At 39.1% G+C, this 18,602-nt stretch overlaps 1 protein-coding gene across 2 annotated transcripts; it reads left to right on the top strand.

The window, feature by feature from the left end:
• On the top strand, window positions 11,288–18,254 carry BTF3 (basic transcription factor 3). 2 transcript variants are annotated; one of them, XM_018065697.1, is made up of 6 exons: window positions 11,288–11,986; window positions 12,326–12,394; window positions 15,181–15,294; window positions 15,603–15,804; window positions 16,872–16,928; window positions 17,815–18,254. In XM_018065697.1, exons 1-6 carry the CDS (start codon window positions 11,855–11,857, stop codon window positions 17,859–17,861), a joined length of 621 nt encoding a protein of 206 aa, XP_017921186.1. In that variant the 5' UTR covers window positions 11,288–11,854; the 3' UTR covers window positions 17,862–18,254. The 2 variants fall into 2 exon arrangements, with proteins under 2 accessions (XP_017921186.1, XP_017921188.1); XM_018065699.1 differs by having other exon boundaries at window positions 11,356–11,748.

Here is an 18,602-nt window from a genome sequence, read left to right as displayed (position 1 = left end):
TGGGAAATAGATGGGGAAACAGAGGAAACAGTGTCAGACTTTATGTTTTTGGGCTCCAAAATCACTGCAGATGGTGACTACAGCCGTGAAATTAAAAGATGCTTACTGCTTGGAAGAAAAGTTATGACCAACCTAGATAGTATACTCAAAAGCAAAGACATTACTTTGCCGACTAAGGTCCGTCTAGTCAAGGCTATGGTTTTTCCTGTGGTCATGTATGGATGTGAGAGTTGGACTGTGAAGAAGGCTGAGCGCTGAAGAATTGATGCTTTTGAACTGTCGTGTTGGAGAAGACTCTTGAGAATCCCTTGGACTGCAAGGAGATCCAACCAGTCCATTCTGAAGGAGATCAGCCCTGGGATTTCTTTGGAAGGAATGATGCTGAAGCTGAAATTCCAGTACTTTGGCCACCTCATGTGAAGAGTTGACTCATTGGAAAAGACTCTGATGCTGGGAAGGATTGGGGGCAGGAGAAGAAGGGGACGACAGAGGATGAGATGGCTGGATGGCATCACTGACTTGATGGACATGAGTCTGAGTGAACTCTGGGAGTTGGTGATGGACAGGGAAGCCTGGCGTGCTGCGATTCATGGCGTCGCAAAGAGTTGGACACGACTCAGCGACTGAACCGAACTGAATGTAAATGTCATTCTCCTCAAGTGTTCAGCAGATTTGAGCTCAAAACAGACTGTATGCTGAAAGAGAATAATAGGGTGTATAACAGTTAAATTTTGAATTCTTTAAAACTACAGGAGACTGAAAATTATTACTTTCTACCACCTGAGCTTCATTTTATAGAATTTTATATATATATACATATATATATGTATATATATAATTCCACAGGTGCTTTTTTCCCCCTAAAGCAGTGCTTTAGGCAGGTATTGGCAGTATTTTAGATTTTGATTTAATGATGCTATTTTTACAAATGAATCAGAATAAAATCCTGTGACAGTAGAGGACATAGGAAAACCCAAATAAGTATGAATGCCCCACCTACCATTTTAATATCATTGTGTCAGGTTTAGTAGAATTTTCTAAAATGTAATAATCCACTTTATATTACTAATTTACATTATATTATCTCTATGCAGAGAGACCTCTACTACTTGTTTGTGCTGAGCTAGGCCCAAAGTCCATTTCAAAACTTTTCTTTCTGGTCTTTTACTAAAGATCTTTCTAGAATCCATGTATGGAAAAACACAGACACAGACCAAAAAATCCCCAACCCAAACCTTGATCTCTACTTTACATCATAACCAAATATTAGAGATGGTTCATAGAGCCAACTGTGAAAGCAAAAGCCTCAAGAAAAAAGGAGTATGGAGTAAATAAAATTCTTAGGGAAAAAAAAGTACTAACCATAAATTTAAAACTAATTTTCAAATACACAGTTTACTATTTTAATAATATTATTTCTAATAATACAATTTTTTATTACTTTAACACTTTGTAGTAATAAAGTGGTAGGTAGGGCATTCATGACTCTATTTCTCTTAAACCAAAATTCTCACTTTCTATAAACTTAAAAATATTTATTCATTGGACTGAATGGGCATTTGGGATTAGCAGATGCAAACTATTAAATACAGAATGGTTAAACAACAAGATCCTACTTATAGCAAAGTGAACCTGTGATAAACCATAATGGAAAAGAATAAGGAAAAGATTGTTTATATGTATAACTGAATCACTTTTCTGTCCAGCAGAAACTAACACAACATTGTAAATCAATGATACGTCAATAAAATTTTAGAAAATAAAAGATAATTTACTCATTGGCTTTATCTTATACAGAAAATATCTTCTAGCTTACAATGCCAGTATTACAAATAATGAGACTAGTGAGTGAGGTTTACATTTTTCTGATTCTTTTTTCCTTTAAACATGTTCCAATAAAATTGGACAATTTTCATATTGTGTTTAAAAGTCATTTGAAGTAACTCTTTTCTCTATATGGCAACTTGTACAATTTGATTGGGGCCCTTTGTTTCCATTTGTTCAAAATTAGGGTTTGTGTTTTTCTTTTCAAATTAATTACATTTTTCAATATATAAAAGGTTAAAGTCAAAACTAACTGAAAAGGTACACTCTGAGAAGTCGTTTCCATACCTATCCCCTTCATTGCTACATTTTGTTTCTGCTCACATCATGTATATAAATTTCATATATATTTCATATATGTGTTTTATATATATGTTCTGGTTTCTTATTCTATTCTTTACTTTTTTGGTAAAAATAACATACATATTCCAATTTTCCTCTTACAAAAAGGAAGCATTTTGTATATGCTATTCTTCATTGTATAATACTTTAATGCTTTGCAGAATACATACAATTTTAATTAGTTAAACTATTTTGATTATGCTCAAGGAGAATAATTAGAGGGCCATTGAGAGCTCCTGGTAAGGGAATAAGACAGACAATTCCAGTGCGTGTTTCCCATTACCACCAAGCAATTTTTCAATTCTCAGTGGACACCAGGTATCCACACTGACTAGGTGTCCTATATTAAAATTAATTTCACTTGTTTCTTTACTTTTGTAATGCAGAAACTAGAAATTTAAAATTATTTATTTGGTTTGCATTTGTGGCTCACATTATATTTTTGTTGGATAATGCTTTTATAAAACATTACTAACTTCAAAAATGTTCTACAATGGAACTCAATTCTGACACTGTTGTCACATGCCAGAGGTTAAGAACTCAGTTAAGACTGCCCACCCACTTTAGATGCCAATCACAAGGTCAAGTTGATACCTGCTCTTCTGAGCAACTGATTATTGTTTGGAGGCTACTGGGTTTGATTAATTTGCTAGAGTAACTCACAGAACTCAGTGAGTTTACTTACTAGATAATTTATTTACCAGATCATTGGTTTATTATAAAAGGACACATAAACAGGAACAGCCAGGTGGAAGAGGTGTATAGGGCAAGGTGTGTGGGAAGGGGCGTGGAAGATGCAAGTCCTCTCTGAGTGTGCCGCTCTCCCTAACCTCCACGTAGTCACCAACTGGGAAGCTCTCCAAACTCTGTCATTTTGCATTTTTTATAGAGGCTTTGTTACATAGGCATCTTTGGTTAAATCATTGGCCACTGGTGATTGAACTCAAACTGCAGCTCCTCCCCTTCTCAGAGGGTGGGGCTAAATTACAACCCTCTAATCAAAGTTGGTTCCCCTGGCAATAACCATGCCAACCAACTTCTTCCAAAAGTTATCTCATTAAAATAAACTCAGGTATGGTTGAAAGGGATTTGTTATGAAAATCAAGATGCCCTAATTGGTCTTATCACTTAGGAAAATCCAAGGATTTTAGGCACTCTGTGCTAGAATTGAGGACAGAGACCAAATTTACATGTATTATAAACCACAATATCATGACAGCATATAGCACTAATTGTTACCATTATATTTGTCAACTAGCGCCACAATAATACTATATAACAAACTACGTCAAACTTCCTGACTTATAACAATTTATTTCCATGCTCATGAGCCTGTAGGTCAGCTGTATGGGCTTGGCCAGATGGCCTTACTTCAGGTAGTACACAGGCTTCACGACTGCCCCACTTGTGTTCATTCTGGGCCAAACTCAAGGGACGGTGGCTCCCGAAGGCATGTTCTTTTCATGGTGATTGCCAAAGAAGAGCCAAAAGAAGCCATACAAACACATTTAAGGTCTCTGCTTATCTCATATCTGGCTAATATTTCACTGATGAAAGCAAGTCTTGACTAAAGTGAAAGTGAAAGTCACTCAGTCGTGTCCGACTCTTTGCGACCCCATGGACTGTAGTCCAGGGAATTCTCCAGGCCAGAATACTGGAATGGGTAGCCTTTCCCTTCTCCAGTGGATCTTCCCAACCTAGGAATCTAAGCAACCCCCCAAAATAGGCAATGACGTATCCTCTGCCCATGGTTGAAAGAAGAGGAAATGGGTATTTGCTGAATCCAATCAAACTGTCCCCCAGTGTGAAGCAGTTGGTGGCGTACCCTCTCCTGCCCACCTTTCCTTCCTTCTAACAGTCTTCCTTGTTTTGCTCCCTGTCATATTCGCTCTCTGAAACTGAATGGCATCCTTAAGTTCTTCAGTGACTTGGATGGTTGATCTCTAGGCCAATTTATGACCTAAGGAAGTTGATGAGCAACTGAGATTGGGGAGTGGTCAGTTCAAATGTTACTTACCAAGACTACTTCCCTGAGACTGAAATAAACTCATCATTCCTAATATTTTGAACCTAATTTTATTTTTCAAAGTAAAAAATGAAGGTCAAGGAAACTTCTTGCTCTTATGATGTATTCTGTGTAGCCCAAATGTGAAAGATGCTTAAGAACTAGAAGAGTGATAGGAGATAAAATCTGAGAAATAGTTAACGCATCTTATGTGTGGTTTTGAAGGTCACAGTAAAACATCTAGATCTTATTCTAAATGCAATGGGCAGTCACTGGAATGCCATAAACAGGAGAGTAATATCTGCTTTGTAAAAAAACCCGTCTACTGTGTGGAGCATGAATGCAGGGACAAACTGGGGACAGGGAGGTAAGTCAGGAGGCTGTCACAGTAACAGCCCAGGTGAGTGATGGTGGTCTGGATTAGGGTGGAATCAGTAAATATGACCTGTGGCCAAAGTTGGGGTGTATCCTGAAGGTAGAATGGATAACATTTGCTGATGGATTTGATATGGGAGGCTATAGGAAAAAAGAACAGAGTTGACTCAGTGTTGACTTAATAGTGGATGGGAAATATTGTTCTGCCTTAGATGTGGTATATTTGGGATATCTGTTAGTCATCTAGATAGAGGTGATGAGTGAGCAGTTGAATAAACTTTTGTTGGGTACCAGGTACAGAGTTGAAAAAATCATATTCCCTAGCACTCAGTATCATGGTGTAACAGTTATAGGCCCAGACTATGGAGTTACCTGCCTGCATTCATACTTCACCTTTTACTGGCACTGTGGCTTTAGATAAATTACTTTACTTTTTTTGTGTCTCAATTTTTTGTTTCTATAAAATGAGAGTAACAGTACCTACTTCATAGGCTCCAATGGGTTAATACTAATATATATAAAGCACTAAGAATGATGTCTAATGTAAAACCTATACAGACATTAGCCATTTTCAGCACAGTCATCTTCAGTCCATGCCAGGCATTCTCATTTTTTCTTTTCTGACCTTCACTCCTATGCTCCTCCCTCCAAACAATTTTCTGATTCTCTGGATACTAACTGGGAGTCCAGTAATTCATTTCAATGAAGACACTATCTACTTGGAGTTAGGGGCTTCCCTGGTAGCTCAGTGGTAAAGAATGTGCCTGCAATACAGGAGAGGTGGGTTCGATCCCTGGGTCAGGAAGATGCCCTGGAGGAGGCATGGCAACCCACTCCAGTATTCTTGCCTGGAGAATCCCCATGGACAGAGGAGCCTGAAGGGCTACAGTCCACAGGGTTGCAAAGAGTTGGACACGACTGAAGTGCTGAGCACACACCTGGAGTTTACGGGTGTCAGTCCAGGCTTCCCTGATAGTCCAGTGCTTAAGAATTGGCCTTGCAATACAAGGGACACTGGTTTAATCCATGGTCCTGAAACATTCTACTTTCCACAGAGCAACTAAGCCAGTGCACCCACAGCTACTGAGCCAGCACTCTAGCCCCACAAGCTGCAACTAGAGAAAGCCTGCATGCAGCAACAAAGAACAATAAACCACAGTCAATAAATACATAAATCTTGTTTAAAAAGGAGGGGTGATCAGTCCCACCAGACTGCCCCCACTTCAGATGCCAGTTCCAAGTCCTCAGCCACCCTTATTTCTGACCAACTGACTGTAAACCAGGAGTTCCCATGACCTCCTCAAGTTCAGACATTCGCTAGAGTGGCTTACACAATTCAGGAAACTGTACCTATGATTGCTGGCTTATTATAAAGGATATTACTAAGGAACAGCCAAACGTAAGAGATAAATAAGGACTGGTATGCGGGAGGGGAATTTCTGGAATCTTCATGCCCCATCTTTTTTAAGTGTCTCTATCTGAATCTTTATTTACTTATTTTTAGCTTTCCAAACTTTAAATGTTTTAGTTTGTACTGGGGTATAGCCAGTTAACAATGTTGTGGTAGTTTCAGATGAACAGTGAAGGGACTCAGCCGTACATACACAGGTAGCCATTCTCTCCCAAACCCCCCTCCCATCCAGGTTGGAACATAACATCGGGCAGAGTTCTGTGTGCTATACAATAGGTCCTTGTTGTCTATCCATTTTAAATATAGCAGTGTGTACATTACGTAACTATCCCTTCCCCCTGGCAGCTGTAAGTTAGTTTTCTAAGTCTGTGAGTCTCTTTCTGTTTTGTAAGCTCATTTGTATCACTTCTTTTTGGATTCTGCATGTAAGAGATGTCCTTCTTCTCTGTCTAACTTACTCCACTCAGATACTTCTCTGTCTGACTTACTCCACTCAGCGTGATGCCAAGTCCATCTCTGTTGCTGCATATGTCCACTGCCCTCTCTGGCCTCTGTCACCCCCCCAGCACCTTGATGTGGTCACCACTAGCCTTGAAGCTTTCCAAACCCTCTTGTTTAGGGGTTTTTCACAGAGGTTTCATTTTATAGGCATGATTGATTAAAATATTGGCCACTGATGATTAAACTCAACCTCTATGCCTTCTCTCCTCCCTGGAGGGCGGTGGGGGAGGGATGGGCCTAAAAGTCATAACCCTCAATCCCCCAGTCCTGCCTTCATCTTTTGTGGCAACCTGACCCAACCGGAAGCTATACAGGGGTTTCAACACACTATCATCTTGTTAGTGTACAAAAGACGCTCTTACCACTCCAAGGGTGTGAGGAGCTGTGGCCCAGAACCTGGGATGAAGTCCAAATATACATTTCTCTTTATACCACACCATTCTAACATTGAAATATGGCCTTAAGTATGCACATAACTTTGTATTTTATATATATTGCTTTTCATCCTTTAAAAAAACTTTTATGGTTAAGTATAGCAAATACAAAAAGATGCATACCACTAACAGGTCAATAGAGACCCTTGCTTACCACCCTACCCAACTTCCACATTGTCTCCTTCCAATTACAACCCTTCTTCAAGAATAGTTACTATCCTGATGCTTCTGACCATCTCCTTTTCATTTTTATCACCTAAGCATACATCCCTAAACACTCTAGCTTTGCCTGGCCTTTCTTTTCTTTTTTATGAGGGGGGTGGGCAGATATTTCTCTTAGGTCTCTTTTTAGCTAAGGAACCCCCTCTCTCCTCCTTTCCCCCCTTTTTTACTTTAAATTTTATTTGTTGAAATACCAGATTAACTGTCCTGTCATTTCCTGTAACCTGAATTTTGTTGACTGCATTCTGTGGAATAATTCATTTTTTTCTGTTGCTCATATATTCTGTAAATTGATGCATCATCACCTTGAGATAAAAAAGTAATGATTTTGTTCAACAAGGGTACTACAAACGTAACAGACCACGAGAAGATATTTGCAATATCTAAAAAATAAAAAAATAGACTATTTTATATCTGGGAATCCAGCTAACAAAGAATGCATAAGATCTTCCAAAAGTTATCTCTATTGAAGTGCATAAAATATTTGAAAAATAGATGCATTATGGTGGTTGTGAATGTGAAGATTCAGCATTCATTCAACCTTCTTTCAAGCTTCCTTTCTTGTCCTATAAATCTTGAAATTTTAAACACTACAATTCTGCAGGCAACTAGAGTTCTAGAGGTAAGTGATTTCTGTCAATTGGATACATTTAAGTAAAGTTTGGAAGGTGGAAGTAAGGCAAAAGGCTTTTTCTTTGCTACTCTATTTTTTGGCTGGTGAGCATGGTTAAGATCCTAGTATTTTCTGCAGCAGCTTTCCACAGCACAGTCATTTGCTTTGAGTACTTACTGTTACAATGTCTTCTGGATTTTGGAATTGTAGCTACGGCAGTGTATTCTTAACATCAGAAAGTTCAGTTGCGGAGTCCTGATTCCCCACCATCCTGATGGGTGGGGACAGCGGTAGTAGTTTCCTTGACAGCCCAGTTTGGCAGTATTATCCTGGGACTTGTTTTGGACAGCCTGCTCCTCAACCCTTTAAACAATATTCTAAACACTCATTCCCCATGTTAAATCGGTATACATTTAAAATAGCCAGATATATTTCCTGCAAATGAATACAGACTCATACACTAATAAATAAAGATTTTAAAAGCTTCCCAAATCTACACAATCAATCCCAAGGGAAAAGAATTTAAATAATTGAACAAAACCTAAAATATATATGGAACAGAGGTCTGTAAATATGTCAACTTCAAAAATGAAAAATAAGTAATCACCCTACCATATTAAGAATAACGAGTCTGGAGTTTCCTGGTGGCCTCGTGGCTAGGATTTAGTGCTTTCACTACAGAGGTGGGGGTTTGATCCCTGGTTGGGGAAACATCCTGCCTGCTGCACAGCATCACTAAAATACTAATGTGAGTGTGTGAGTGAGTGAAAAAAATCAGTTAAAAAAAGAACAATGAGTCTATGTGTTGGTTTAATTGTTGATGATTGGGTGATGAACTAATGGAGGTTCATTATATTATTTTTAATTTCATGTGCCTGAAGTTTTCCATAATGATGCAAAAAGAATGTTCAGTCTGATAGTCAAAAAATTGGAATTATAATTTTAGGACTTACCAAAATGAAGATATTTATAACCATGGGATGAAACCATTTAGGGAGAGTATAGACAGAAAAGAACATAGGACTAAGATGTGAGCATCTCTAATATTTAGAAGTCAGAGGAAGAAATTAAAGCAGACTGAAGAGATGCCAATAAAGTAAAAGGAAACCAGGTGAGATGTTCTGGAAGCTTAGAGAAGAAAATGTTTGAAAATGTGGAAGGGCCAAGTGAGTCAAATACTGCCTAAAATGAGAACCAAGAATTTGCCTCTGGATTTTTCAAGATGGAGGTTTAGACAATTTGGGGAGAAATTTTGCTATAAAAAGGAACTCAAAAATTAAGCAGTGACTGGAGAGGAAGTGAAAGTCCCTCAGTTGTGTCTGACTCTTTGCGACCCCATGGTCTATACACTCCATGGAATTCTCCAGGCCAGAATGCTGCAGTGGGTAGCCTTTCCCATCTTCAGGAAACCGCCCCAACCTAGGGATCGAATCCAGGTCTTCTGCATCACAGGCGGATTTTTTACCAGCTGAGCCACCAGTGAAGCTCGACTGGAGGTGAAGAGAAGTCAAAATTTTGTTTCGTTTTCTTTAAGATACCTGATACTAAGGCATATTCAGTGTACTGGCAGAATGATCTAGTTGAAAGGGGGAAGACAGATATAAGAGGAAAGCAATAACAGAAGAATCAAGGACCTGAGTGACACAAGTAGAGGGACTATTTCTTTCACGTCTAACAGGAGGGAAGACAACAAACACGTTCAGATACATATAGATGGATAGACTTGGTGGAGGTAAGATGAGGCGGTGTGTGTCTATTTTCACACCTTTAACTCTCTAAGCCTCAGTTTCCACACCATGAATATGTAGAGTACCTATCTCATAAGCTTTCTGTGAGGATTCAATAAAGAGCCAACATAGTATTAACCCAGTGGAAAATTGTTAAGACCCTAGTTCAGTAATTCTCGATTCTTCATGTACTCAACAAAATTATCAACCTCTCATTTTGCATTTAATAAAATACCACAACTAAAAATGAGTATGATGGATGTAACTTAAAGAGGTTGAGGGTGTCAAAGAAAGCTTTCCTGAAACACTTAAACTGAGGGCTAGATGAGGTATAGCTTTTAACTTGATCAAGGTTGGGGGGGGGGTGGTGCTAGGAGAAAAGTTTAAGGTTTAGAAACTTTAAAAAGAAAAACAAACAAAAAAAGTCCATTGTGGTTATCAGACAAGGGCCAGAAAATGAAGCAACCAAAACCATGAGAACATTTATCCTTAGTGACTCCTTATACTTCTTATAGGTCAGAACAGGGTTCTTAACAAATAAACATAAAGTAAATATTTTAGTTCTTACTGAAGCTGACTCAAGCACAGCTGAGAGATGAGAATAATTTCTGGACATTGATTAAACTGTAAACCAACGAGGACTGCAGGTTTCCCCTTTCTCGCCTACTCTATTGACAACAGCCAGGTTGAGTGCTCAGTAAATGATTCTTAGATTTGTTCAAGCTCAGCAATAAAGTGTGAGAGCCAGTAATCCATATTTGTCAAAGACATCGGGAGCTCGCAGGAAAAGGTAATATGTGAGTTACTTTTCTGGCGTCACTGAGCTAAGATGGCAACTTAGTAGCTATTTTCTGGGTACGGAGTCAGGGAGGAATCTCTTCAGTTATTTCTTTTAAAGACTAGTATGTAAATATTAGCAGAGTCAGAATTTATTGTTAGGGTAGTGACCCCCTAGAGCCTAACAGTACAAACTCCCTTTTCTTTAGTAAACTTAGTAATAGAAGCAACATTGTTTTTTAGAGAAAATATCAACTATCCTAAAAAACAACACTGCGGTCCTCATCGGTTCTTTCCCCAGAGAGGCTACAATTTGACACATTTACATTAGATAAGTATTCAAAAACAGAAATGTTAATCTTAATTGGAGAGAAATCTGCACCTAGACAAGTTTTCTTGCTTTATATAAATTATATTTTCTCTAGCTTAGGTTTCCGACTCAATTTTTAATATGCAAAGACTTTTCCTAGCTAAGACCACAAAAAGGCTGATCAGCTATCATTATGATTTAAATTGCCATGTTCAATATCGGTTGTTTTTAAGACTGTCTTAGAGCTTGTCCTAGTGTGTGGAAAATTTTAACTTCCCCAAGCACACCGGGCACAAATTCTCCTTTGACTGAAGCACTCAGTTCAGAAAGGTAAAACGTGTTCAACTGTGAATCGCTAATAGTCAAATCCAGGTCAACTGGTATCAAGTAGTCAACTTTTTATCTAAGACTCATAAGAAGTAAGGTAAGTAAGTTCACGGATCTAAAGTGTTTAGCCACCCGCTGAATTGGAGATTACCTGCTCCTATCCTCAGTCAGAATGAATCGCTTGAGAGATGGGACTCAGGTCGGCTTTCTGAACACGCTTCCCAGAAATTCTGAACCATGGTCCGGCAACCAACCTAACTTTGGAAAGCTAAATTAGCCTAATTTTTTTTTTTTTTTTTTTTACAAAAGCTCTTAGTAAAGAGTAAATCGGGCGGAAGAGGAAATTCTAAAACATTCCGATGACTGCTCCAATCTACACCTCCCAGCGAGTGGAGAGTTGGCTAAACAGGTGAGCACACTCCAGGTGCCCCACTTATTTCCGCAAACGTGAACAGGCGCTGTCTTCTGAGCCTGAAGAACTTGGGGATGGGGCCCTGAGACAGTGCGACTTACTCAACCCTAACTATGCAAAGACTCGTGTTCTCTGGCCCCTCCACAGCCTTTCCCAGGGCCACTCGCGGTGCTGCCAGCCCAGTCTCTCGTGCGGTCCCAACCCTGCCATTGCTGGACGAGGAAAGGAAGGCACAGGGAACCGTCACAAACGCGGCCCCCTGAGGCCGCGCGTGCGCAGCCAGGCACTGAGCGCTCGCAGAAGTCCGTTTCCTGACTTTTGGAGGAAGTGGCGTTGCGTCACTTCCGGCCTCCCTCTAGCTGCCATCTTGCGTCCCCGCGTGTGTGCGCCTAACCTCAGCTGGTCTGCCCGAGACCACCTGAGCGCCAACCCTAGTCCCCCGCGCGGCCCCATTTCCGCTCCAACAAGGTACAAAAAGGCTCTGGACGCCGGCGTGGGAGGCGGACGGGAACGGGGGCGGGAAGTTCCCGGAAGGAGCGAGACAGGGAGGGACAGGGCTGAGGAGAGGAAGGCGATGCGACGGACAGGCGCACCCACTCAGGCTGACTCTCGGGGTCGAGGTCGGGCCAGGGGCGGCTGCCCTGGGGGCGAGGCGGCGGCATCTCTTCCTCCACCTCCCGGCGGAACCCGAGGACAGGAGCCTCAGGTACCGCGAGGCTTGCGGAGAGTGGCCGGGCAGGGCAGGCCCTGGCTAGGCCGAGGCCAGGCCGGGGCCGGGGGTGGGGGTGGGGCGATCCGGCGCGGATTAGAGCCCTTCCTCTGGGCTTGTAAAGAGCTGGGGGGTTGTGGGAGTGGGATGGGAAAGCGGGTGCTCTTTGGGCTCCCACGAAAATTGAAATTCGGGAGCTTGGGGGGTGGGATGGGTTTGGGATCCAGGCCTCCGCCTGTGTAGGACATGTATTCTGCTGGTGTCTTGGGAAATAACGAGCGTGGAATGCTGGAGTGAACTAGAGCTTTCCTCGCTGAGGGTTTCCTGTTTTTCTAGATGAAAGAAACTATCATGAACCAGGAGAAACTCGCCAAACTGCAGGCACAAGTGCGCATTGGTGGGAAAGTAAGTTTAAATAGTTGGGGGTTTTTCCTTTGAAGTTTTGTGGTTTAGGTTTTTTCTCCTTTGCATTTCTAATATAACTGACTTGTCACTTTGTTTCGAGAGGGCATTTCACCGAACTAGCAAATCATGCAAAGGGAATGGCAGGAATTAAATTAGATACACAATGTAGTCTGTGTATCAATTCAGTTAGGTCATCACGTGGCCCTTAAACCCTTGGCTTGTTTTGTCATTGACTTTATAACCTAAGTTGTGTAAAGTTGGTGCTTGATTTTTTTTTTCAATAACTAAAACTGAATTTAAGTTTCATCTATCTTTTCAAATGGCTCTGGGTAATTGTACTTAATAGTTGGAAGTTCAGGTCACTTGTAAATTAAGACGTTTCTGTAATCTTTTCTTAGCTAAATGCAATCTGGGGTCGTTGTATATTTTCCGGGGTATTTGAAGGTGTCATTCTTATAGGTACATTGCATAGGGATGCAAGAGCAATGACTGGATTTGGAAATATTACCTATGTAGGTATCTTTCCATTTTTACTTTTAATTACACTAAAACTGAGGAAATGAGAGTGATGAGTGGCAGGTTTTTAAATGATCAGGTTTTGGTTAATTGATTTTTCCTGGTGGCTCCTGGTCCCCTTCAAGGGGATTCTTTTTTGAACTTGATAAGATATAGATTCTCTAATTTGCTTAAATAAGAAATCCATTCTACCAGAGGTCTACCGAATTTTACTTTGCATTGTGTTAGCACATTCCTAGCGCTTAACAAGGTGTGGTAGCCTGGTGAAACAGAACATGTCTTTACTTGGTAAAACTTGTATGAAGCTTCCATGCTACAAGTTTATTATCTATTAGTTTTTCCCACTTTAAGCATTTGACTTCAAGTAGAGTCTATTAAGTCCTGATTTTGCCAATAGTGAAAGTATCCTAATCCTCCCCTCCCCTCCCCCAAAGCTGGTTTTCAAGATCAGCAGCTACCCATTAACAGTAGTAGGTGTTTCTTCTTTTTTAGCAATTGTTATAAGCTAGATGTGACCTTCAGGTGCCAAGAAGACTCATTCCTTGTGGGTCAGTGTTTGGGTCTCTTACAGGATGTTAATCATCGTTCCTTTTAGTGCAGGTTTCAGGGGAGTCATGTGAATAATGTGCTTGTGTGCCTTTTGTTGTTGTTGTTAATCTGGTCATTAGTCTTGTGAAAGACTCTAGGGTAAAGGAAAGTTGAAGATTCTTAAGGCTGGTGTAGGATTAAATTTTAATTGTTAATGTCGGTTGTCTTTCTGTCATCATTGTAATGTGGAAACATTTTCTTCACCTTTTAAGAAACCTACTTAACTGTGGTATGTGAAATTAGATGAGTTAGTGTTGCTTTAGAGAAATCTGCAAGCATTAGGTATTTTTAGGTAAATGCTGTGAAGGCCCTTTTTTTCAGTGTCTGGTCAGAGCATTGATAATAAATTATTTCAGTAAAAATTGAATGTCAGGAGTGTGAAACATAAAGAATGCAGACTGGTTTTGATTTTAGAATCTTACATAATTCTTTCGGTTGTATTTTAGAGTTCTTTGGAAACCAGGGTATCTGCATGACCACTTCAAGATATTGTTTATTCTTAAAGGTTTTGGGGGAGTTTCATAACCCATATTTTTTGTAGCTATTGACATTTTCTTCAGGTGCACTATGATTTGTTTAAGGCTTTACTATTGCTCAATCCTGAGTATAAAATTTAAGAAGTTGAAAGTCATTAGAGGGGGACTTCAGTCCTAGTAGTGGGGATAGGCATCTTTAAAAAAGTAAGAAACTTTTCATAGTGTAATATACATAGTGAAGTAGAAGCATTTTCAACATGCAGAGGTCGTGGTGATTTGGTTTGGGGGTGTTAACTGCGGTTTGAGGGTGTTAACTGCAGTTTGGGGGAGGCACAGAGAGATGGTGACTTGATTTTGGGAAGACGGGGATGTGGAGATTGGGCGTAAGTGCACAGGAGGCAAGTTTTCCTGAAGACTGTATTTTATTCATGCATCAAGTTGTATGCCTTCAGTGAGTTCAGATACTGTACTCTACTAGATTGAAGAAAAACCTGGATAGATAGAGTGGGAATTTCTGTTTTTCACTGGTTGGTTGGGAAAGGCCACTCGGGTTTGGTGACATAAGAGCAGAAATCTGAAGTGAGGTAGGGAGTCGTGCAGATGTTACAAGAGGGAGCAGTACATGCAGAGGCTCCTGTTTGCATATTTGGCCTGTTTAAGGAATAGCAAGGTTTACTTGGCTGAAGGTAGTGTGTGTGTAGTAGTGTCAAGAGTGGCATAGTAGGGGCAGGGCAGATTGTGTAGGGGGCCTGGTAAGTTAAGAAATTCAGGTTTTACTCTTGGGTGCTGTAGAAGTCTGTATATAGACTTGTGTCTTTTAAGATCTTGCCTGTGAATATTAATGAATGTTGGTTTTTCTTTAATATAAAAACAAAAGGTTAAATAATGGTTATCGACATGGATTTCTAAATGAGGCTTAATTAAGGTTGGCGCATGCTACCTCCGATAATTTCTAGAGCAGATAATGTAAAAAAGTAAAACTTGGGAAACATCATTCCTTTATATCTGACAAAACTAGAAGTGTAAAAGTTATGAAGGATTTGTATGCAATTTTCTTCATTTCCCTCTTTTGGCTTTCATCTGTGCCTTAATATGCCTACTCACTGTGTAAAAGGTTGTGGTTATGGTAATTTTCTTAACACAGATTGAGAGGTCCTTTTGTGGCATAAACATGTGCTGTATTCTTTCTTTTTCTTCCTCCAATAGGGAACTGCTCGCAGAAAGAAGAAGGTGGTTCATAGAACAGCCACAGCAGATGACAAAAAACTTCAGTTCTCTTTAAAGAAGTTAGGGGTAAACAATATCTCTGGTATTGAAGAGGTAAGTGTCAAATTTTATTTCTTCACAAAATTAAGATTTGGCTAAAAACTATTGTTCGTGCATTTATGACTTTTGACTCTACTTCCAGCAGAGAATTTCATCTCTAAAATATTTGTTTGTACTCAATTAATAATTATCAGGGAGATTACTAAGGGTAAAGTGATTAGGTTGTACTTTCCATTTCAGGCAGAATTTTGCTTCTGCAGTACAGTGAAATACAGGTTACTTAGACTTCTGCTTAATAAAGTGTTCAGTTTTAAAGAGATTTTGATGGGTGTTGCTAATTTAACTTTTTTTTTTCTTTTTAGGTGAATATGTTCACAAATCAAGGAACAGTGATCCACTTTAACAACCCTAAAGTTCAGGCATCTCTGGCAGCAAACACTTTCACCATTACGGGCCATGCTGAGACAAAGCAACTGACAGAAATGCTCCCCAGCATCTTAAACCAGCTTGGTGCCGACAGTCTCACCAGTTTAAGGAGACTGGCTGAAGCTCTGCCCAAACAATGTGAGTTTGCTAGTAGCGGTTTTGCCTAGGGTTACTGACTTATCAGTAGAGTTCTAAAATTTATGATGCAAATAGATATGACTATCTTTAAATTTGGAAATGGAAACTTTCCTCTAAAGAACATCAGTTTTTATATTGACTTTAAGCCAGTGTTCATAGTGTGTTCAGTAGTTTCTCTAGTATGCTTTGATCATTATACTTGATTAAATGAAATGTTTTTTCTACTAGCTTTCTCTTTTGGATCAGAGACTAAAAATTTTACCTTTTTTTAGCTAGAAATGAGGACTTTTAAAGAATGAATGGCAGTTTAGATTAAAATAGATTAAAATATATTCTTTAGTTTTACAAATTCAACTGGTATTGCCAATAGTCTTGAAGAATTGGCTTGCCACCATTCTGGATTATGGTGTAATGAGGATTCTGTTTAGAGCAGAAAGTTGTGTGGTTGAATAGGTATACATAAGGGGGATAGCTACTTTATGCTGAAGGCCTCTGATTAAAATTTTGAGCAGTAGAAATAATGAATCGAGATAGATTTATTATATGACCTGCTATTTAGTCATCCATGTTTTTCTTGACATTTGCTCACTCTGCTTTAATCAATTTATATGTGTGTTTGCTTGTTTTTTCTTGCTAAAAAGCCTGCTTTCATAGCAGAGGTAGGCTTTTGAAGGACGCCATGGAAAATTGTACACGGCTAGTACTGTGAGGTCTCATCTCTCTAGTATAGTTCACTCTCTTGTGTAGTAAAAGGAAAGTGGAGGCTTATCAAAGGCACTTTTAGTTTTTTGGTTTGTTAATTTTCACTTCAGTAAAGGTTTTTTGGTATGTGGATTTACCTTTACCCTGTGGTAGGTCAGCGGGATTGAAAGGATGGGTTTGGAATTTGGCGTGTTTGCTGGTACTAGTATTCTTGCTTATTTGTGGACATCAGACTATCCTGTTATTGCTAGTATTATAGATGAAATCCCACATGTCACCGTAAACCTAAGTCGTAACAGCATTTGACCTTTCATCTTTTGTTCTCTTGGTTAATGTTTATTGAACACTCACATTTTCTTTCCCAGCTGTGGATGGAAAAGCACCACTTGCCACTGGAGAGGAGGATGATGATGAAGTTCCAGGTAGGAACCTTTACTTGTGGTTAAACTAGAGAATCTTAGCAAGGGAGAATGAAGAATCTTTGCACCATAGGAAAGATTACCTGGGGAGGCGGGTCATAGCGTAAAGTGGGGCAAAGGAAGAAGGAGAAAAATAACACAGTAGTATTCAGTTGGAGGTTAGGTTTCTAGGCTTGGTTTTTCTGTTTGGAATCCTAGGAAGGTATCTAACCTTAAATATTGAGTTAATAGGTATGTATGTTGTAACCTCAGTATAACAGCTACTTGTAGACCACAAATCACCTGTTTTCCACTGACGTATGAGATCCATAGATGCATGAGACGGCATGAAGAAGTTGTAGAAATATCTTGGTATATAATCACTCTAAAATCGGCAGAAAAACTTGTTTGGCAATAGTGAGGCATTTTTCTGTCCTGGATAATTTATTTTGTTGTGAAACAATTATTGGACAGTAGACTGCCTAGACTCAGAAATACTACTTTGCATAGACAGGTGTCCTGAGGTATCCAGGAAAACTTCACATTGTGTAGTGGTATTCTTTGTTTGTGCCCTAACATGACTAATATATTATATTGCTAAGCTGTAATTCTTAGAGTGGAGTGGGAATGGGGAGGGCATATATATTCTTTAAGCATAGTAGTTGTATCACTGAAAATTAATATCTCTCTCTTTTCCTTGTGTTAATTGTATGTCAAATTATATACTTCAAAATATATCGAATGGTTAGTGGCTTCATTGGAAATAAAAAAAAGTCTTAATATATATCCTAATTTTAACTGTAGGATATATTTTGATTGCATTTCTCTATCTCCTTTTTTAACAACTGATGATTATTTTTGAAGACTTGGCTTTTTTTCTGAGTTTCTTTTTTTCTTTTCCTTTTCCTAGATCTTGTGGAGAATTTTGATGAGGCTTCCAAGAATGAAGCAAACTGAATTGAGTTAACTTCTGAAGAAGATAAATCTTGAAGAAGTTACTGGGAGCTGCTATTTTATATTATGACTGCTTTTTAAAATTTTGTTTATGGATCTGATAAAATCTAGATCTCTAATATTTTTAAGCCTAAGCCCCTGGACACTGCAGCTCTTTTCAGTTTTTGCTTATATACAATTCATTCTTTGCAGCTAATGAAGCTGAAGAAGCCTAAGAATAAAGTTTGAGACAAAGATAAATAAAATTCTTTGCCTAGTATATGGTTTTATTTTTTATTTCATTGATACCAATTTGTACACAGAAGGCAAAATTGTTTATAGAAAGCTAATCATGCCATGTAATATGACTGATAATCATGAATGGAATCTGATTAAAGATTTAAAATGACAGTATAAGTAACAGTGGTGGTATAAAGTTCTTAATGTTTGAAAAGTTTTTCTCCAGTGGGTCTTGGGCTTCCAGGGTTTGCGATGGGTGTAATTATAAGAAAATATTCTCTGGTGGGTGAGTGGAGTGTTTAATATTGTCTGTATTGTAAAGATACTAAATGCCTTATATATATTATAATAGTTTTCTTTGATTTAATCCTCAATCTATGAAGTAGGGACTGTTAGCTCCATTTTGTAAATACAACTGAGGTTTACTTCAAAAAAAAAAAAAAGTAAATTTCTTTGCTTCCTTCTAGGTAGTTATTCTCCAAGATGCCTGAAAAAAAAGTTGTGTTAGGAGTGTCACCTTGTCTT

Source organism: Capra hircus, chromosome 20 (assembly GCF_001704415.2).
Source record: "Capra hircus breed San Clemente chromosome 20, ASM170441v1, whole genome shotgun sequence".
Classification (NCBI taxonomy): domain Eukaryota; kingdom Metazoa; phylum Chordata; class Mammalia; order Artiodactyla; family Bovidae; genus Capra; species Capra hircus.
The sequence above is the reverse complement of the archived record's forward strand: the minus strand, read 5'-3'. Positions and strand labels throughout refer to the sequence as shown.